At 31.4% G+C, this 20803-nt stretch overlaps 11 protein-coding genes across 11 annotated transcripts; 8 read left to right on the top strand and 3 right to left on the bottom strand.

The window, feature by feature from the left end:
* Positions 1–154: 154 nt before the first annotated feature.
* On the top strand, positions 155–1129 carry PFA3 (palmitoyltransferase PFA3; the record flags this gene model as incomplete). The annotated part of the gene is made up of 1 exon (XM_046081445.1): positions 155–1129. One exon carries the CDS (start codon positions 155–157, stop codon positions 1127–1129), a length of 975 nt encoding a protein of 324 aa, XP_045932601.1.
* Positions 1130–1214: 85 nt separating this feature from the next.
* SCDLUD_004989 (uncharacterized protein) lies at positions 1215–2885 on the bottom strand (the record flags this gene model as incomplete). Its single annotated transcript, XM_046080970.1, has 1 exon — positions 1215–2885. One exon carries the CDS (start codon positions 2883–2885, stop codon positions 1215–1217), a length of 1671 nt encoding a protein of 556 aa, XP_045932600.1.
* A 784-nt stretch (positions 2886–3669) lies between these two features.
* On the top strand, positions 3670–4110 carry MDJ2 (Mdj2p; the record flags this gene model as incomplete). Its single annotated transcript, XM_046080969.1, has 1 exon — positions 3670–4110. One exon carries the CDS (start codon positions 3670–3672, stop codon positions 4108–4110), a length of 441 nt encoding a protein of 146 aa, XP_045932599.1.
* A 459-nt stretch (positions 4111–4569) lies between these two features.
* Positions 4570–7581, top strand: PEX6 (AAA family ATPase peroxin 6; the record flags this gene model as incomplete). Its single annotated transcript, XM_046080968.1, has 1 exon — positions 4570–7581. The coding sequence occupies one exon, from the start codon at positions 4570–4572 to the stop codon at positions 7579–7581; it is 3012 nt and encodes a 1003-aa protein (XP_045932598.1).
* A 383-nt stretch (positions 7582–7964) lies between these two features.
* Positions 7965–9266, top strand: RPD3 (histone deacetylase RPD3; the record flags this gene model as incomplete). The annotated part of the gene is made up of 1 exon (XM_046080967.1): positions 7965–9266. One exon carries the CDS (start codon positions 7965–7967, stop codon positions 9264–9266), a length of 1302 nt encoding a protein of 433 aa, XP_045932597.1.
* Positions 9267–9711: 445 nt separating this feature from the next.
* Positions 9712–10200, top strand: RIB4 (lumazine synthase RIB4; the record flags this gene model as incomplete). Its single annotated transcript, XM_046080966.1, has 1 exon — positions 9712–10200. One exon carries the CDS (start codon positions 9712–9714, stop codon positions 10198–10200), a length of 489 nt encoding a protein of 162 aa, XP_045932596.1.
* A 181-nt stretch (positions 10201–10381) lies between these two features.
* Positions 10382–11911, bottom strand: NOP8 (Nop8p; the record flags this gene model as incomplete). The annotated part of the gene is made up of 1 exon (XM_046080965.1): positions 10382–11911. The coding sequence occupies one exon, from the start codon at positions 11909–11911 to the stop codon at positions 10382–10384; it is 1530 nt and encodes a 509-aa protein (XP_045932595.1).
* A 432-nt stretch (positions 11912–12343) lies between these two features.
* On the top strand, positions 12344–15604 carry CTR9 (Ctr9p; the record flags this gene model as incomplete). Its single annotated transcript, XM_046080964.1, has 1 exon — positions 12344–15604. One exon carries the CDS (start codon positions 12344–12346, stop codon positions 15602–15604), a length of 3261 nt encoding a protein of 1086 aa, XP_045932594.1.
* A 94-nt stretch (positions 15605–15698) lies between these two features.
* Positions 15699–16307, bottom strand: PSF3 (DNA replication protein PSF3; the record flags this gene model as incomplete). The annotated part of the gene is made up of 1 exon (XM_046080963.1): positions 15699–16307. One exon carries the CDS (start codon positions 16305–16307, stop codon positions 15699–15701), a length of 609 nt encoding a protein of 202 aa, XP_045932593.1.
* Positions 16308–17030: 723 nt separating this feature from the next.
* PEX11 (Pex11p) lies at positions 17031–17675 on the top strand (the record flags this gene model as incomplete). Its single annotated transcript, XM_046080962.1, has 1 exon — positions 17031–17675. The coding sequence occupies one exon, from the start codon at positions 17031–17033 to the stop codon at positions 17673–17675; it is 645 nt and encodes a 214-aa protein (XP_045932592.1).
* Positions 17676–18093: 418 nt separating this feature from the next.
* SPT20 (Spt20p) lies at positions 18094–19869 on the top strand (the record flags this gene model as incomplete). The annotated part of the gene is made up of 1 exon (XM_046080961.1): positions 18094–19869. One exon carries the CDS (start codon positions 18094–18096, stop codon positions 19867–19869), a length of 1776 nt encoding a protein of 591 aa, XP_045932591.1.
* Positions 19870–20803: the final 934 nt, after the last annotated feature.

The following is a 20803-nucleotide window of genomic DNA, read 5'->3' as shown; positions in this document are numbered from 1 at the left end:
AAATTTTTTTTTTTTTTTTGCCCTTTTACTTTTTTTCTTTTTTCTTTTTTTTTTTTTAGTTCTTCAATATATAAATAAATGGGCATATGTATATATATTTAAGAAACTCGTTCTACATCAGTTACTCATTTGTCAAGAAAGTGGAAGAAACGAAATGGCATGTAATCTATTATCCTTATTTCCAAAAGTGTTAACTATATCTCTATATTGTTATACATCTGCCATTGTTATATACTATGTTTCGTATAATAACGTAATAATACCCATTATAATCATAACTATTTTGGTAATAGCCCTTTACACATATTTGTTAGTAATTTATGTTGGTCCTGGGAGCCCATTAGATCATAAGCCACTAATTATTAAAAATCTGGCAAATGCAGAAATAGGACTTGAAGAACCACCTTCATTTATGACTTTAAAGAATTACACCCTGAAAAGTGATGGACGGTTAAGATTATGTCGTAGTTGTTTTGTTTGGAAACCGGATAGAACACATCACTGTTCTAATTGTAACCGATGTTTTTTAAGGATGGACCACCATTGTCCATGGTTTGCAAGTTGCATTGGTTTCAAAAATCAAAAATTTTTTATTCAATTTTTGGAATATACAACTCTCTACAGTATAATAATATGCGCAATTACATCAAACTTTCTTTATCATTGGTTCAAACAAGAAAACTATGAAAATGAAGATATTAATCTTCAAGTAGTATTTGTTTGGCTACTAGCAATAGTGACTTCTATTTCTATGATTGCATTTACCTGGTATTCCATTTATCTAGTGGTTAACAATATGACCATTATTGAGTCGAGCGCTTTAAGAGCACATAGAGAAGAATTAGAGATTTTGCATGATAGTGGCCATCCTGACCCCATGTTAGCTTCGAGAGCTGTTAATATATTTGATTTAGGATCCAAACGTAGAAATTGGGATAGCGTCATGGGTTCCACTTGGATGGAATGGCTCTTCCCTATAACGACCTATAGACAAAGGTCTAGCATTGCAAATGGATCTTATGATGATCAGGGGCTATATTTCCCCGTGGATAAAAAGCTCAAACGTGATATTCAATTACAAAATAGGTTACTTACTAGATTAACACCAAGATCATCCATGGATGTGTAGTAATTATATATATATATATATATATATATATATATACCATGTACATAATTAATCTATCTACATAAAACTTGCTTCATCCAGTCTCTTATAAGGCAATAACGGCAAAAACACTTAATAGACATGCAGTTATCAAAGTAAATGCAACAGGGGCAGTATTAGCGCTATCTTCAAATGGCAAAATCCTTATATCATTATCGTCTCTGTTTCTTTTTTTGTTGGGTATTGTGGAGGTTTCAAAACTTGAGACCGAATTTATTTTAGCTTGATTGTTGTACAAGTCACCGGATACGGTATTTATTTGAGCAGTTGTTGGAACACTAAATCTGATAACTTTGGTTGTACTTGCCACAACCGTATTTGTAACATATACCGAGTCCCAGTGAGTAACAACGGCAACAGATGCTGTGTCAGCTGATTGTTGTCCTCCAGCTGTAACGGTTTCAGTTGTTACATTGTAGGTGGTTGTTGCTCCCGCAGTGCTTGTGGTGAATGTACTAGCATTAAATAATGGTACTCTTCCAATATCAAATAAACTATTTAAATAGGCAATATCGGTTAGTACAATGGAATTGTTAGAAACATTGCCTGAAATATATGCAGAGTTCTGGATAAAGGTAACGTTACTGCTGTTGCTAATACTCTGTGTACCATATTTAATTCTAAAATATTTTGCACTGTTGTTGAAAGAGGAAGAATTAAAGTTGTAAGTTAGCATGATGTTTTCTTCAGTAGAATTGGCAGTATCAATGTATTTAGTTAAATCCAAAAATTGCTCGGGCTTATTAAGATCATCCATTTGGTAAATTAGTTGTAGCTCAGTTTCGTTAACAGCAAATTTATATGAAGATGCCATTTGGATTAGGGCGTCAGTTACAAGAGTGACATTAACATTGGTGGTATTTTCAATCAATAGGGGTGAAATACTGGTAAAATTAGCACTATTTTGTTGGTATACATTAGAAGAATTAAAATGTAAGACGTTCCTGTCATTTTCTTGATCTGTAAAAGTAATATCAGAAACTGGAATATCAATATACCAAGTCACGGTATTGTTGTTGAAATCTACAATATTTTCCTTTGTGATGGTTTGCAAATCCAAAGAGATATATTCAATTGGTAGGGATATAGTGGTTGTGAAACTTTTTTGATAATTAGACTCAACAAAACTATTCATAAAGCTGAAGTTGTAATTAACAACTTCTGGTTCAGTAATCGCACTATAATTTGATAATCTGGTCAAAAAATCAAAGGTACCAAAGACAGCAGTGGATCTATTGTCAAAAATATTGACTGAATAAGTATTGAGTGAAGTGTTCAATTGGGTGATTTCCCCTATGACATAACTATCTAAGTCCAAAATTTCAATAACATTTGTGGAGTTAGTTTTGTTATTAATTGTATTTACGGGAATAAATTCATTTGGAAGAACCAAATGCAAAGTTTTATTTTCATATTCTGTAGTATTTTTGCCGGCATAAACTGAACCTCTAACTTGTAACCAATCAGATTTATCATATGAATAAGTTGCATTTGTTTCAATATCAATTAATCCTAAAGTTGCAATTGTGTATAAAGTATCGATTTGGCTCTGGTTACCGACCAAGGATGCCAAAGTGCCTGTGACATTAAGAGTAGAGGTGGTAACATTAAAAATAGTTACATCTTCACCGTCAGCATATTGAGCAATGGAAAGTCTGGCTCTTAGCAGTGATACTACTGCTAAAGATAAAAATAAATTTGAAATATAACAAAGCATTGTGGGTGTGATTTAAGTTTGTAAAGACTTAGAGGCCTAGTTCGAAATGGTTATTTCAGATAACATATTACAATTTCAATTTTTTTTTTTTTTTTTTTTTTTCCGCTTAAAAAAGAAAGCTGGTGGTTTAAAAAGAGAAGTGAATGAAAGAAGAGGAAAGGGAAAGTGAAGGGGAAAGAAAAGGGAAAGAAGAAAAAAATTAAATAAAACAGAGGCTTTGAAGTAAGTTTGTAAAAGGGTTAAATACTTTTGTACATTCGAGCATTTTTTTTTTTTCAATGCTTAAAATTCTTTATTCTAAAAATAGACTAAAAATTTCGTGGACATGTTTATTACCAAAATGAGAAAATAACCGTTTGAAAGAAAAGGGGGAGAAGAAAAGGAGACAGAATTTATTTCCTGAATAGGAAATGGAAAGAAAATAGAAATAAGCAGATTTCCGGTGGATAATAGGGAATAATAATAATAATAATAATAATTAATTAATTATAGTAACTTCTTATAACAGTAATATCTCACGTGACTATTTCCTAAAAATGTTTTGTTCTTTTTCTTGTAACCAAGACCGCCGGTAACCGGGTTTGCGTCACACGTCGGTATCTGTTATGCATATAAATTTCATAATAATAATTGTAATACATACATTAAAAAAAGTGAAAAGAAAGAAAAAAAAAAAAAAAAAAAAAAGTCAAAATTTGGTAGTAACATACAACTGCTTCGAGCACCACCAATTATACATCGTATATTATTTTTTTAATCCCAAGTACTATATAGTGATAGATAAATGGTTCTCCCTTTAATAATTGGTACAACCATAACTTTAGTAGCATTAACTGCCAGGGCTGGTTTAAAAGCATGGTCTAGATATAAGAGGTTAACATTTCCCATGATTGCAGAATTAAATGGTATTCCCATTATACGAACAACGGCTTCTAATAGCAGTACTAGAATATCAGGACAAGTGAAATTTTATTTAGATCATTACCAAGGTGGTTTTATTTATAATGACAATAAAAAAATGGATCCAATAGAGGCTATTTTAATATTAGGATTGAATCAAGAAACATTTCGTAAAACCAAAATTGATGAGCAATTGATTAAATCAAGCCATCGAAAATTAATGATTTTAAATCATCCGGATAAAGGAGGCAGTCCATTAATAGCATCTAAAATAAACGAAGCACGTGAAGTTTTACTAACAGAAATAAAGAGTAGAAACTTGTAATAAAAAGAGAAAGGAAAGGAAAGGAAAGGAAAGGAAAGGAAAGGAAATGGACTTTGAGCTAATTAAGAAACCGAGGCGAGTTATCTACACGGACATTTGCTAAAGAATCGGATTGACTGGGATTAGTTGCAAATTTTTTTTTTTAATTTAATATAAAGAGACAATTTCCAATAATAAATAACAATTTTGTTCTGTATCATTGACTTAGAAATCACCAGCTTATTCTTGAGGTGTCCGATTAAAAAAAAATATTCAATATCTTTTTTGTCCGAAAAAAAAAAATAATTGATTAAAATCTGGTCTTTTTAAAGTAAATAACTTCTAACAAACTTTACGGAAATTACCGATTATTTTATTTCTTTTTTCTTCTAATCTGTTATTTATATCTTCTTTTTCAACTATATTTCTTTAATTTACAATTCAAAGAAAGACAAAACAAAAAAAAAAAATATCAATATAATGAAAAAATGTACATTAAGTTTTGTAGAAGATACTTATTCTTTTGATGATGACAATATTCAGAGTCCTTTTTGTTACGTATCTCAGAATATATTCCAATACTTAAAAGACCAAGAGACTTCTACCAATATTAGTTCTCCCCTATGCCACCTTTTCTTTCCAAACTTTATATCATATGATTTATCACCCAAATTATACTATTATAAATTGAATGCACAACTTTCAGATAACCACGTGGAAGTTATTAGCCATAATCCTGGTTCTATGACCTTAAAAGTCTGCTATATTTCCTCTGTAAACAATGCACCGGTAGTTTTAAATCAAATAAATATCAATGTGAATTCGATTTTATTCACTGAATTATTAAAATTGGAAAATCAACAAGAACAATTGGAGTTTATTAGGCAAAAAGGTCAATTATATGATGGTAAAATTATTCATGAAAACAGCTTTATTTGTAATCAATGGTGTAAAATCACAAAATGCTATCCGTATCATCAAGGTATTTTCAACATAAACAACACTAAAATTGTTTTATTAAATGGGCTACATGAAAATGTGCAGTTGAACCAGTTTGTCACAAGTGATAAAGAATACAATATAAAACCTTTACCAGTCAAAATACAAAAGCAATGGCTATACACAAAAGATTCTGAGCATCATGATACACGTGAAGATGACTCAATTTTAGCCTTTGCAGACGAATCTGTGTTTCTTAAGTTACAAATAAGCAATGGATCGCTTGTAGAACTTTTCTTTGGTCATAACAGCAATATTGATAATAACTATAGTAAAATTTGTAAATTGATTATACTGCCCAAACCTAATGAGTTAATTACAGAATTAGATTCCAATACAATTTTTGTCCCACCTCATATATTTATACATAGTATTAAGACCAACAACAACAGTATTAGCGTTAAACCACTGAAATATTTACACAATTTGAGAGGTAATTTTACAAAAGCTTCTTCAATCAAGTTATCACGTGTAGCTAGTATATTAAATTCTCAAAAATTGTATCAAAGTTTAATTCAGAAGGAATTGACTGATTATTTTTTGGAAAAATCCAGATTATTATCTATTGGTGACTATATTCCTGTATTATTTGATTCAAGAAAATGTCTTTTCAAATATTTCCCCACAAAAAAACTTTTTTCTGGAGGAGTGGAAGGAGGAGAAGAAGAAGAAGAAGAAGAAAAAGAGGAAGAGGAAAAGTGTCGTGATAGTTTAGTCTGGTTCCAAGTTATTGAAAGCAGTGTTAGTAATAATACTATTGGTGACAAATTTTTCTTGGTTGATCAATATTCCGAAATTGTGATAGAAAACTATGTTTCATACGTATCTATTCCAAGATCAATTTGTAATTACATTGAATATTATAAGTTACCAAAGGCTATTAAACTATCTGATGATATCTTTTCAGAATACTCCAACTTAAAGAAAATTTTAGGCACAAAATTAAATACAAAAATTTTAATATATTCAAGTACTAACAGTGTTGGTAAATATACCACAATTTTGACTAGCTGTTTGGATCTTGGCTTAAATATATTGGATATAGACTGTTTAGAACTTGGACAAGGGCAACCAACAAATAAAATTATTGGAATGATTAAGGCCAAAATAGACCCTGTTTTAAATTATTGTCATAAAGGTTCAAGTGTTTTAGTTTTTAAACATTTGGAATGTATAATCAGAGACGATGCCCATGATGAAACCGCCAAGAAATTTAATATTTCATTTTTAAAATTGCTTTCCGATTATAGTAAAATGGCAACCATCATATTAACCACCAATAAACTTGAATCCATGGCACCAATTAGATCGTCCATTAATTTTGAAATCGAATTAGGTGTTCCTAACGAAAAACAAAGAATGGAGATTTTTAAATTTTATTTAAAAAATCTTGAGCTAGATTATAGCAAGATAGCAACACAATCTGCCGGGTTAACCCCAATTGATATCAAGGCAATAGCAACTAGATCTTTTTCAATGGAAACGGATTCAACCACTCTAGATTTGGTATTGAAAAATATCAACAAAGCAAGAGACGAGTTTTCTGAGTCTATTGGTGCACCCAAGATTCCTAATGTCACTTGGGAGGATGTTGGTGGATTAGACATGGTTAAGGGTGAAATTATGGACACTATTGACATGCCATTAAGATATCCTGAATTATTTGGTTCGGGAATGAAAAGAAGAAGTGGCATTTTGTTTTACGGTCCACCAGGCACTGGCAAAACATTATTGGCAAAAGCCATTGCAACCAATTTTTCATTAAATTTTTTCAGTGTCAAAGGCCCAGAATTATTAAATATGTACATTGGGGAGAGTGAAGCTAATGTCAGAAGAGTTTTTCAAAAAGCTAGAGATGCCAAACCATGCGTTATATTTTTTGACGAACTAGATAGTGTTGCTCCCAAAAGAGGCAATCAGGGTGATTCTGGAGGTGTTATGGATCGTATCGTTTCACAATTATTAGCAGAGTTGGATGGTGCTAATGGAGACGGTGGCGGTGTATTTGTTGTTGGTGCTACCAATAGGCCTGATCTATTAGACGAAGCCTTGTTGAGACCGGGAAGATTTGATAAATTGTTGTATTTGGGAATCAGTGATACCAACGAAAAACAATGTAATATTATAAAAGCTTTAACTAGAAAATTTGCTATTAGTGAAGATACCGATTTGTTGGAAGTAGCTGCCAATTGCCCATTTACTTACACTGGTGCTGATTTTTATGCGTTATGTTCTGATGCAATGCTAAACGCTATGACAAGGGTAGCCAAAGACATTGATTTGAAATTAGATAAATATAACAAGGAAGAGAATGATAATGTTAAAAAACCTGTTTCTTTAAAATTTTGGTTTGATAATGTTGCAAATGATTATGATATCAAAGTGGTGGTCACAATGGAGGATTTTATAAAGGCACAGAAGAATTTAAAGCCTAGTGTGTCTGCAGAAGAGTTGGAACATTATTTAAAAATAAGAGCAAATTTTGAGAACTAATTGAACTTATTACTTTTATTTATTTATTTATTGGATATATTTCTGTGTTGGTATTATTTGTCCGAAAGCATTAACTCGGACATTGCATAGAAGTATAATTCCAACATAGCGAAATTATTTTCCCTTTTTATTATTATTATTGTTTAACGTGAGCATGGAATTTATTTATTTTTTTTTTTTTAAAATTATGTGCTAGTCTAATCTTTTCTAACTTTATGTAATTAACAACAACTTTATTTCCTTTATCGATTTACTTGAGTTTCTTTTACATAGACTTTTTTTGATTGTTAGTATATATATATATATATATACACTAAAATATTATTTAATAGATAGTAAAAAACCACCTCTTTGATAAAGAAATAAAAATAAAAAAGTACAAAATGGTGTACGAGGCAAAACCTTTTGATCCAATTACAGTCAAACCAAGTGATAAAAGGAGAGTTGCATACTTTTATGATGCAGATGTTGGTAACTATGCTTATGGCGCAGGTCACCCAATGAAACCACACAGAATAAGAATGACACATTCTCTAATTATGAATTATGGTTTGTACAAAAAGATGGAAATTTATAGGGCGAAGCCTGCTACCAAGCAAGAAATGTGTCAATTTCATACAGATGAATATATCGACTTTCTATCAAGAGTCACTCCAGACAATTTAAATATGTTTCAAAAGGAAAGTGTTAAGTTTAATGTAGGTGATGATTGTCCAGTTTTTGATGGTTTGTATGAATATTGCAGTATATCCGGCGGTGGTTCAATGGAAGGCGCAGCAAGATTAAACAGAGGCAAATGTGATGTGGCTATTAATTATGCTGGTGGTTTACATCATGCCAAAAAATCAGAGGCTTCTGGGTTCTGTTATCTAAACGATATAGTTTTAGGCATTATCGAATTGTTAAGATATCATCCAAGAGTGTTATACATTGATATAGATGTTCATCATGGCGATGGTGTTGAAGAGGCCTTCTATACCACTGACAGAGTTATGACCTGTTCTTTCCACAAGTATGGTGAGTTTTTCCCCGGTACCGGTGAATTAAGAGACACTGGTGTCGGCAAGGGAAAGTATTACGCGGTCAATGTCCCATTAAGGGATGGTATTGATGATGCAACATATAAATCTGTGTTCGAACCAGTTATTGGAAAAATTATGGAATGGTACCAACCGTCAGCTGTGGTTTTGCAATGTGGTGGTGATTCTTTGTCGGGAGATCGGTTAGGTTGTTTCAATTTGTCTATGAAGGGCCATGCCAATTGTGTAAATTATGTAAAGTCATTTGGTATTCCAATGATGGTTGTTGGTGGAGGTGGATATACAATGAGAAATGTTGCTAGAACTTGGTCCTTCGAAACTGGATTATTAAACAATGTTATATTAGACGAAGAATTGCCTTATAACGATTATTTTGAATATTATGGCCCTGATTACAAATTAGATGTAAGGCCTTCAAATATGTTCAATGCTAACTCTGCAGAATATTTAGATAGAATATTGACTTCTATTTTTAGCAGTTTGGAACACACTAAATATGCACCCAGTGTTCAATTAAACCAGCCACCTAGAGACCCAGAGGATTTGGGAGATACTCAAGAAGATTCGTCTGAAGCAAAGGATACAAAAGGTGGTTCGCAATATGCAAGGGATCAATTGATAGAACCTGACAATGAGCTTTTATAAAAAAAAAGAAAAAAGAAAAAAGAAAAAAGAAAATAAATAAGAATAACAACTACTCATTCTTCCACCTTTGATGATGGGTAAAGAGAGCTTGACTTTTTTTGTTAGTGCAAAATGAACTTATCTAATTGGCTTTGCGGAATAAAGCTGTGTATTTTCCTCTTAAAATACATTCGCGTGGTTTTATAATATAAGCGGGGCTATCAATTTCTGATAGATGAAGAAATTAATTTTTTTTTTTTTTTTTTTTTTTTTTTTTTTTTTTTGTTGGAATCATTTATAAAACTTTTATTTTATTTTTTCTTTATTTTTGTCATTTTACCTTTTTATGTAACCATTATTGATAGTAAAAATACATCTGTTAAAAAAATATAAAAAAAATATAAAAAAATATCAAAGTCTTAAACTAAAATATTTTTACGTATAACATACACAACAATAAGACAGAATGGCCGTAAAAGGATTAGGAAAATTGGACCAAGTCTATGATGGTAGTAACCTACGTGTTGCAATTATTCATGCTCGTTGGAATAAGCAAGTTATTGACGCATTGGTTAGTGGTTGTATTAAAAGATTAAAGGAATTAAATGTTAAAGAAGAAAATATTGTAGTTGAAACTGTTCCTGGTTCGTTTGAACTACCATATGGTGTTGAAGCTTACTCTAAGAAACACCAAGGATTTGATGTGTTTGTAGCTATTGGTGTCTTAATTAAAGGTAGTACCATGCATTTTGAATATATTTCTGATGCTACCACCAATGGTTTAATGACTGTTCAAAGTAGAATCAATAAACCAGTTATCTTTGGATTGTTGACTTGTTTGACAGAGGAGCAAGCACTATGTAGGGCTGGTATTGATGAGGGCAAGACTATGCATAACCATGGTGAAGATTGGGGTGCTGCAGCTGTTGAGATGGCTATTAAATTTTCCGCTTAGATGTCCGTATTATGATTAAATGTTCCTTTTTTTTTTTCTCTTTTTATTTTTATTTTTATTTTTAAGGCTCTGGTGTTTTTTAAATAATTATTTATGTGAATAATGTCAAATTTACTACTACTATACAATAAAAGTTTGTTTTTATTTTAAAAAAAAAAAAAAAAAAAAAAAGATATATATATCATAAAAGAATAATAGAATCATTTTTATGTGACTTCTTTTTCCATTTTCTAATAGCATCTCTTTTTCTTTCTTTCATTTCTTTTGTCCAGACACCTCTGTTTTTCCAAAAAGTTTCGTCCCAATTCGTAAAATCTTCATTAATAGGTTTAATACCGATTTTAGCTATTTGCGTTTGGCCGGCTAAAAAGTATGAATCGAAATGAGGAAAGAATAAACCAAAGTCCTGGGCTTTGTTTGCTGTTTGAAAGTTATCTACTAAAACATTTGTCTCAGTAGTATTATTTTCTTCTTTTAGGTCCTTTTCATGGTCAATATCATCATTATTTTCTTCAATGAGTTGGAAAGATGGCACTTCATTCGTATTAGCCTCAAATATCCCTCTTAAAGTTTCTGTACTATTGATATTACCTTGTGGTTGCGCAGGAAACTTAGGAATGAATTCTTCTTCATCGATATCTGATTGTGACTTTTCTACATCTAATATATCGTCTTTAGCTTCCTGCGTATCACCATTATAACCTTGTTTCTCAGAACTATTTTGCTGGATAAAGGTTTTGTCATTTTTCTTCGGCTTTTTAATTTCCATCTGTTCCTCCTCCTCCTCCTCCTTTTCCTCATCATCTTCGTCGTCGTCGTCACTATTAAACTGATGTTGAAATTCGTAATCTGATGATCCATATTCCTCATCTGCCTGTTTAATATCTAGAGGTGTTTCAAAGTTGAAATTCCCTAATACACTATTTAAAATACTATTGTTTTTATTGTGTTCTTTCCCAAAATCATTCCCATAATTGTCATATTCATGACCTTCTTCCTCTAATCCATGTACTTTTTTTTCACCCAAACCACCACGTGATGTTGTTGATTTTTCGTCTAAAGATATGGCCAAAGAGTCTCCATTTTTGAAGAAAACTTTTGATTTCGAATAGTCTAATTTTTCCACTATGTGATTATTACCATCTTTCCAATATTTATTTTGAAACGAGAAAACTAAATCTCTGACGGTTTTCTTTTTATCATACCCCCACAACTTGTCTTTGTAACACTTATAAACCTTCAATTGACCTCGTTTATTAAACACCCTAAACGTAACATTTTTTAATTCCTGGGTAGATCTAGGCTTTTCTCTCATTCTCCCGGGTATTATCTCTCGCCTGTCCTTCCAACTCATTTTGATGTTTTCTAACTTTTTGTAGTACTCCCATTGATGCTTTAAAATTTGTTCTTTTTTCGTTTTGTTTAATTTATAATCCTTATTTTCTCTTTCCCATCTAGTTTTATAATCTTCTTTAGCTAGATCAATTATTATATTATTGCCCATGAATTTGACATTATTAAATTGTGATTTCAATTTACCATATTGAATTTCGTCTTTAAACTCTATAGTGATATATGCAAAATGTTCATGCTCTTCAAAACAATCTGATTTTAAATCCCCAAATTTGGAAAATTTTGGATATAACCAGTTACAACATTCGTGTATATTGGAATATAAATTCCCGACATATATTCTTTTTTCCAAGCTCATAGATGATTTGTATTTATTTATTTCTTTCTTTCTTTCACTATTCAATGATTTATTCAAAATTTAAAAAAAAAGAAAAAAGAGTATCTAACGTATAACAATGATAGAATTTTTTTATATTTTTTTATTTAATCAAATAATAAAAAGATATTTAAGACTTTGACTTAAAAGAAAAAAAAAAAAAAAATTATATAAAAAAAAAAAGAAAAGAGTAAAAGATGATTTCCGGAAATCCAACGGACAGTTTAAAACAATTTATTTCGGTCTGTCGCTTGTAATTTTTTCTTTTCAAATAACCAAAAATGATTTTTTAAGGAAAAAATTTTTTTTTCAAAATAAAGTTCAGAGTACATTTATAAACTACACTATCCAACCCTCTTAGAACACCAACAGTATATCATCAATACAAGTGATTTTTACCATCTACTCTGTATCATGACCGACCAACAACTATCTTATCCACGTATGCAATGGGCTACAACATTAGATATTCCCTTAAAAGATTCTGAAGAAGTTGTTAGTATTGATTTGGAAAATGATTTACCACCAGATCCCGAAGATTTGAAAACCTTACTAGTGGAAGAGAACTCTGCTAAAGAACATTGGTTAACAATTGCCATTTCCTACTGTAATCAAAACAAGATAGAGTTAGGTATTAAATTGATTTTAATGGCTTTAGAAATTTTTCAAGGCCCTCAATCCGTATCCTTACATACATTTTTAACTTGGGGATATTTAAAATTGGCCAAACAATCTGTTATTGTTGGTGGATTGACCAAAAAGGAGGAATACTTGCAACTGTCCGAAAAACATTTGAAAGAAGCTATCGGGTTTGATGCTACTTGGATTGGTAATATGTTAGCTACTATTGATATTTATTATCAAAGACGTCAATATGATAAAGCTTTGGAAACCGCGCAGTTGTTTTCTAAGGCTATCGTACAACAGCAGCAGCAGCAAGGAAGTGGTAGAACTTCCAAAAATGGAGACAGACCCAACGTACTATTTTTATTATTAAAAGCCAAATTATTTTATCAAAAGAAGAATTATGTGGCTAGTCTAAGAATGTTCCAAGAATTATTAATTTTAAATCCGGTTTTCCACCCAGACCCTCGTATTGGTATTGGTCTATGTTTCTGGCAATTAAAAGATTACAAGATGGCTATTCAATCTTGGGAAAGAGCCTTGGAAATTGATGCAACAAATAAAAATGCTAAAATTTTGGTTTTATTAGGTGAATTCCACGATACTTTGTACTCTTCCCGAAACGATGAAAGTTTCCGTAATAATTACACAAAAGCTTTGCAAGATTTACACACATTGTATGTTGAGGAAGAGAATTCTGAAGGGGCTGTTTCTCCAGTGTTGCAATGCCTATTACAAAGCTACTATTATCTAAAAGGCGATTACAAGAAGGTTATTGAGATCTACACCGAAAAACTGGATCCAATTAAAGACCTGCTTCCTAATGACATTATTTCCGACGCATGTTTTTGGGTTGCTAGGGCTTATTATGCTTTAAAAGATTTCAAGAAATCTTTTCTTTTGTTTCAAGAAAGTTTAAGAAAAAATGACGATAATCTATTAAGTAGATTTGGGTTGGGCCAATCTCAACTTCAAAGTAACCTATTGGAAGAAGGTATTTTGACTTTTGAAAGCTTATATAAAAATAATGAAAGCGTACAAGAATTAAATTATGTTTTAGGATTGTTGTACGCGGGGAAAACTTTGAATGAAACAAAGAACGTTGCTCCTCTTGGCACTTCTAAAAATATCAAACAATATTGGGATAAGGCTGTTCAATACTTGGAAAAATATGACAAGTTAGTGAAGGGTAAGAAAAATCAATTGGTTATTTTAAACTCATATTTGACTTTATCACAACTATATGAAATGATGAATTTATATAATAAGTCTTTAGAGTACTTGGAGAAAGTTGTTGAGCAACTAGAAGAAACAGGCGAGGGAATTCCGTTGGAAATTTATAATAACATTGGTTGCTACTATTTTGTTTTGGACGACAAGGAAAAGGCATTAGAATATTTCCACAAAGCTGAAACAATCTGCAAAAATGGTGCTGAAGAAATAATAACTGTAAGGTTTAATGAGGCACGTGTTAATGAGGATGTAAATAACGTTGATAAGGCTGAGAGTATATATGATGATATTTTGTCTAGTAATCCAAATTATATTGCTGCCAGAATGCGTCATATTTTTGTTGAATACTCCAAGGGTAAAGCTTTAAAGGACGCGTTTGACCAGTTGTTAACTAGAAGCCCTCAAAATTTGGAAGTTCGTTCTCTATATGGTTGGTACTTGAAAAATATTTGTGAGGAAAAAGTTGATAAAGAAACAGGTGAATTGTTAGAAAGCAAGCACAACAAAGAAACTTTAACAAAGTATGACTCCCATGATTTGTACGCTTTAGTGTCTTTGGGAAATGTTTACATCAACGTAGCTAGAAATTATAAGAGACATTCTACTTCAAATGGCCAAAAAGAGGCTGCTAAGATAAACAGTTCATACTTAAAAGCGATTCAATTATACACCAAGGTTTTATCTTTGGATTCGTACAACGTTTTTGCCGCACAAGGTTTAGCTATTTGTTATGCGGAATGTAAACAATTTGGTAGAGCACTAGATATTTTGAGGAAGTTACGAGACTCACTAAATGACAGGAGCGTTTTCATGAATTTAGGACATTGCTTAACAGAAGTTGGAGAGTATGTCAAGGCTGTTGAATGTTACACTTTGGCTTTGCAGAAAGTCAGTAACTCTACGGAAAGAGCAGATGTTCAGAATTTGTTGGCTAGAGTTTGGTATTTACGTGGGCTCAGGGAGAAAAACTTGGAATATTTGTTTAAGAGTTTGGAATTTGTAGGAGAGGCTTTATCAAATGCAATTAAAAGTGAAAAATTTATTATCAATTTAAAGTTCAACAAGACAGTTTTGCAGTTAGACATTGCCACTCTTTTGAAAAATCAAAATGTTAAGGGTAGAAAAATGCAAGATTTGGACAATGCTTTGAACGGGTTAGGCGGGGCTAGTGATATTTTAGCAGATATCTTGAACAATGAGCAAATTATTAAATTTTTCAACAAAGATGAGATTGAACAAAGAAAAAATGTTTGTGAAACTACGTTGAAGGACGCAATTGAAAAATGTATACAAGAACAAAAGGACTATGAAAACCAGGTGACAGAAAAAATGGCACAAGCTCGTGAATATTTGGCCAATATGGAAAAGGACAAGCAGGAGCAATTGAGGAGGGAAGAAGAATTGGCTAAAATTAAAAGAGAGGAGGAAGGTAGAAAGTTCCGAGAATTGCAAAAAGAGGCACAACAGTTGATTCAAGAACGTGGCGACTTGATTAGTGATGAAGAAGGTGGTGCTTCTGGGGAAGAAAAAGATAATGACTTTGAAGCAGAAGGAGATGGTAAGAAGGGGAAGAAGAGAAAATCTACAACAAAGGAAAAAAGTGGTACAAAAAAGAGTAAAAAGAGAAATACAAAAAGGAAAGATGAACCTACAGACGATGAGGATGAAGTCGTTGGTAGAAGAAGAGCTAAAAAGGGTGCAATTTCAAATGAATTCATAGAGGATAGTGATGAAGCAGCTAGTGATTTGTTATTAGAAAAAGATGCGGAGCAAGAACAATCTGATAATAACAGTTTATTTTCCGATGAAGAAGAGTGATTTCTTTTGTATTATAATAAGTAGGATCTGTACTTTAATATATATAATAACAGATAAACTCATCATATATATATATATATATATATATAATTCTTTAACGATTATGTAACCATTTATTCATATTTTTATAGCTCAATTGTGTGGTTTTGTACAGTTTTTTCTCAAATTCGTCTAAGGTTAATAAAAATTCCTGTGAGTTGTTGTGAATATAATTTTTGCTTGGCTGTTGATCACTTGCCTGTAACATAGAAGTTGACGAAGCATAATTGCTAATTTTGACACCTCTTTTCCGTAGTAATTCCATAAAAAGATCTACCAGTTCATCAGAATTATAGATGGTTGACCACTTTTCTAATATAAAATAAAAATATGGACAAATAGTATGCAAATCCAGTGTTTCTCCGCCGGCTTTAATAGCATTCAAGACTCTTGGCTGGAAAAATGGTGGTTGTAAAAGTTCGATATAAAAATCCTTAAACTCTTCTATGCTGTTTTGTGGTATGCCCGTGGTATCTATTCCGTCTGTTCCCGTTTCTTCTGCTAAGATCTTACTTAGCCAAAATGGTAATTCTATTTTACTATTCTTGGCGATGGGTTTACCTGGATTACCTTCCAAAAATCCCAAACCTGCAATGGAGGAGTTAAATTTGCATGGAAATTTAATAGATTCTGTTAGAATATCGTCTAAATCATAGTAGCTCATTAAGGTTGAATAGAGAGGTTTTGCTATGTTTTTTTTTTTTTAGTTTACTAGTATAATTTTGTTACAATAGAGACACGAAATTGATTCGTCATTAGGAACATGATATTGATTTTGAAAGGAAAAAGAAAAAAAAAGAAAATAAAAGAAATATAATAAAATGCATAACGCGTCAAGATGATTAAGAATCATTGTCTTTCTTTTTTTTTTTTCTTTTTTTTTTTCTTTTTTTTTTGTTGTATCAAAAAACTTTGAGTGGTTGTTTCGGGATATCGGACTTTGTTGTGGCCTGGATTATAAAATAAAAAAAGTAAAGCACTTTGCAGCTTTTAAGCGGCAGATATAAAAATAAAAAATATCATCAATCATTTTGAATTTATCCGAATGTGCATTTCATACGGTAGTAGTTTATTTTATTATGTATTTTTAAAGGGTGGAGATTTCTTAACACTGCTCCGTTTTTTTTTTTTTGTTATTTTTTTGTTATTTTTTTAATGGGTTAATGGAAACTTTCCATTGCCAAAAATTTTATTGTTATTTTCTTAATCTTTTTAACGATAAAAGAAAATAAAAGATTATTATAAAAACTGAACCCTGTAAGCACTTCTTTCCATTATACAAATTAAGCAAAATCATTCTTTGATATACTTTTAAAAGAGGAAGGAAAAAAAAAAAAAATAAAATAAAATAACCAATATATATATATATATATAAATACACATCATCATGGTTTGTGACAGTTTAGTTTATCATCCAGTTCTTTCTAAGCTTATTAGATTGTTGGATACCAATAATGGTAGGGAAAAGATTTTGCGTTTATTGCAATACTTAAATAGATTATTATTCGATTCTACAGGTAATCCTTTAAACAAGAAATTACAGCAAAATTTTGCTTTAATTCGTAAAGTTCTAAGATTTTTGAAGCCTTTAACTAATTTGCAACTACTGGCCAAAACCTGGGATTCTGCTGTCACTGCAACCAACACAACCCAAATAAAGATTTTGACTGCAGCCAAACATTTCTTTTATGGTGGCTATTTGTTTTTGGATCAAATTACTTTGCTAAATGCCCTTAACGTTGTTAATTTGAACCAGACTAAAGCGAAGAAAGTTGCCCGTTATACAAACTGGTGTTGGTTATTTGGACTAACTTCTAATTTATTACTATCTTTAAATAAAATCATTCAACTACCAAGTGACGATACACAATCCAAGAACAACAGTGTTTATAAAAGAATAGCATGGGACTCTTTAGATCTCTTTGTTGTTTTGAACAATTTGAAGTTTTTGAACACCGATGACGCAAATGTAGCTTTAGCTGGATTGACTACTTCAGTTTTTGGTGTTGAAGATTTATGGTCTAAGGCATGAACAGATGATAATATCTTTTTTTATTTTATTTTAATTTTTTATTTTTTTTTTTTTTTTGCTATCTATATAAATTTAAGAAATATGAATTTAAAAGATATTTTTATTTTTTTTCATCTTTGTTTTTTTTTATGTATAGAAAAAAAAAAATAAAAAAAAAAAAATAAAAAATCTTGTAGCCTTTCAATGCTTTTTCCGATTTTCGTGTTATCCGATGTACGAGATGTAATACATTCGCACTATCAAATAATAATATTGCTATTATACATAAAAAAAAAAAAAAAAAAAATATATATATAATTTCTATTTTTAAAGATTAGAAACTTTTCAAGTAACTTTATTAACTTCTTTTTCAACTTATTTATAAACTAATACTACATCTAGTGAGATTTTTACACACGAAAACACCAAGTTACAAAGTATGAGCGTCAATACTGGAATTCCAGTTAATGTAAACGCACAGAGATTGCAATCATTACAACAAAATGTCCCAGTGAACAGTGATATAAATAAAACCAACAATAATTTACAAAATGGTGTAAAAACTGGAATTCAGTCGAATAATGGCAATCCCACAGGAACCCCCACACATGAAGCTCACGTTAGAAATGCTAGGGCAGCTCAAAACGCTCAACAACAAAGAATGAACTTGGCAAATTATGAACAACAATTCCTACAATTGATGACTACTCTAAATAAAAAGCCAAGAAGACTATATAATTTCACGGAAGAAACAGACGCAATTTTGAAGAAATATGAACAATTTAGAACAAGTTTTGAGTTACACATTTATGATAACACCTACAAGATATGTGCGCCAGCTAATTCTAGGTTACAACAACATTTTAAAAATGAATTAAGTGGAGATGGATTGATATTAAATAAAAACAACGAAACTTTTAAGGATTTTTTAGAAAATGTAGCCAGAGGAATAATACCAGCCAGCATTATGGATGTGCTGAAGGATTGTAACATTCAGTTCTACGAGGGTAATCTTATCTTACAAGTTTATGATCATACCAATACAGTTGACATTAAACCGCCCCAACAAAACCACCCTTCTATTCCCAAAAATGTGTCACCCATAAAGTCAGATCCTTTTAATGCAACTGGAAATAACGTACCTGCGCAGACCAATACCAAACGAGCTTTACCTGTTTTGAAAAGGCCCCGTATTTATAGAACACTCTTAAGACCGAATGATCTGACAAGATATTATGATATGATGGTGATATCGGACCAGTCTAGGTTCTCAGATGGAGTCTATCAGCAATTAGAATCTGAAATTTTGACATTGACTAAAAGAAACCTTAACTTGAAGGTGCCATTAAATCCTTTCGAAAATAAAGATCTATTCGATGACAAGCAACAGGCTTCCATGTTTTTAGAACCATCAGTTAATGAAAATTGTGAAGTTATACAACATCACAGGGAGCTTTGTTCAAATGAAGATTGTAGAGGCTTGAATCCACATATGGAGTTGCGTGAAGAACTACCACACAACAGCTCATCTTTTGAAGAAATGATGTTGATGTTAAATGATCGAACCATAAACAGTACTCTATCTACATATGCAGCCACTATAGCCAAGAAAAAGTTATTGGAAGGAGGTAAAAGCCGTGGTACTGTGAACAACAATGGATCAATGGTGAACAATACCCCAATTGGATCAAGCTCTGTAGCATCACCTATTACCAATAATACTAATAGTAATGCTAAGAAAAACAAAAATAATATTGCAATTGCAGCGGCAGCAACGGCGGCAGCAATGGTGGCTGGAGAGGGCCAACAATTTGGAAGGTTAAAATTCATTGAAAATTGGAGAATTAATAATGAAAAAAGAAAGCAAGATTTATTAAAAAATAAAAATAACCTGGCCAATAATAGCGATAATGTGATTATGAATCCAGCCAATGGCGAAATTATTAGTGATTCAAACAAGATATCTATGGTAACACCTGAACAAAAGAAATTATTACAAAAAACAGCTCAACAACAAAAGAGGGGGACCAGAGGACCTGGTAAAGGTAGAAAAGCTAATTCTGACGCTAAACCTAGGGCAAAAAGGGTATCAAAAAAAGCAGCCACTGCTAATTCTGGAAAAGAAGGAGAAGCAAAACCTAAGAGAAAAAGGGGTCCAAATAAAAAAAAGGCAGCTAAAAAAACGGAAACTGCAGCCACGACTTCTGCTGATTAATTGAACCCAGTATTTTTATATAAGTTTTGAAAAAAAAAAAAAAAAAAATTGTATTGTTGTTATATTATTATTATTATTAAATTTACAAACTAGATAAAGAGAAAATGATATTCTTGATGATTAAATGTTTAGTAGTCAAATAGATATGTGGGACCCCAATGAAGTTGGTTGGCACGTACCAAGTAGAACTGGATAATTAGAAATCATTAATACTTTGACCAATATCAAAATAACAAATCTCACTACTGAGATTAACATCACAGCTAATTTCATATTTTAATCCAGGTAATATAGTAATAATGGTGATATTATCATTAGGAAGAAAATTGAGGGCCAAAACAACAAAGGAAAAGCATAGATTATAACTTTGTCATTTGGTAATATTTGGATAGGTGATATCCGAGTAACTTTTTACAGCAATGGCATAAATCCATTACTGAGTGGGATATAAAGTAATATAACCCATTTTACCTTTCATAATAGTTTTAGCGGCAATGGTAGTTAAACCATTGGGCCAACCAGAAAGATTGCATGAGTATTTATCAAATGGTAGGGGAAAAGCTTGCTTTAAAATTGTGTGCTCGCCTGGATAGATCTTGAAAAACTTTAAGGGTTTTTTGGTCACAATTTCTTCCACCTCTAAAATTAACAAAGCAATTAAATAGATACAGCCAGAATATGCAGAACGAAACATAGGAGCAATGTTTTTTTTTTGGTATTGTACAAATCCTTACTCAAGTTCATCAAATCAACAAAGATCTATTTAGCATAAACGGATAAACTAGAATTTTTCTGATATGTATTTCATTCATAAGGACATTGCCCACGTATCAACGCCGGTTTTTACCATAAATAATATTGAATACAGAAGTTATGTTGTATAAAACTCCCTCTCTACTCTTTTTTTTTTTTTTTCCTTTTTCTTTTTCTTTTA

Source organism: Saccharomycodes ludwigii, chromosome VII (assembly GCF_020623625.1).
Source record: "Saccharomycodes ludwigii strain NBRC 1722 chromosome VII, whole genome shotgun sequence".
Taxonomy (NCBI): Eukaryota; Fungi; Ascomycota; class Saccharomycetes; order Saccharomycodales; family Saccharomycodaceae; genus Saccharomycodes; species Saccharomycodes ludwigii.
The sequence above is the reverse complement of the archived record's forward strand: the minus strand, read 5'-3'. Positions and strand labels throughout refer to the sequence as shown.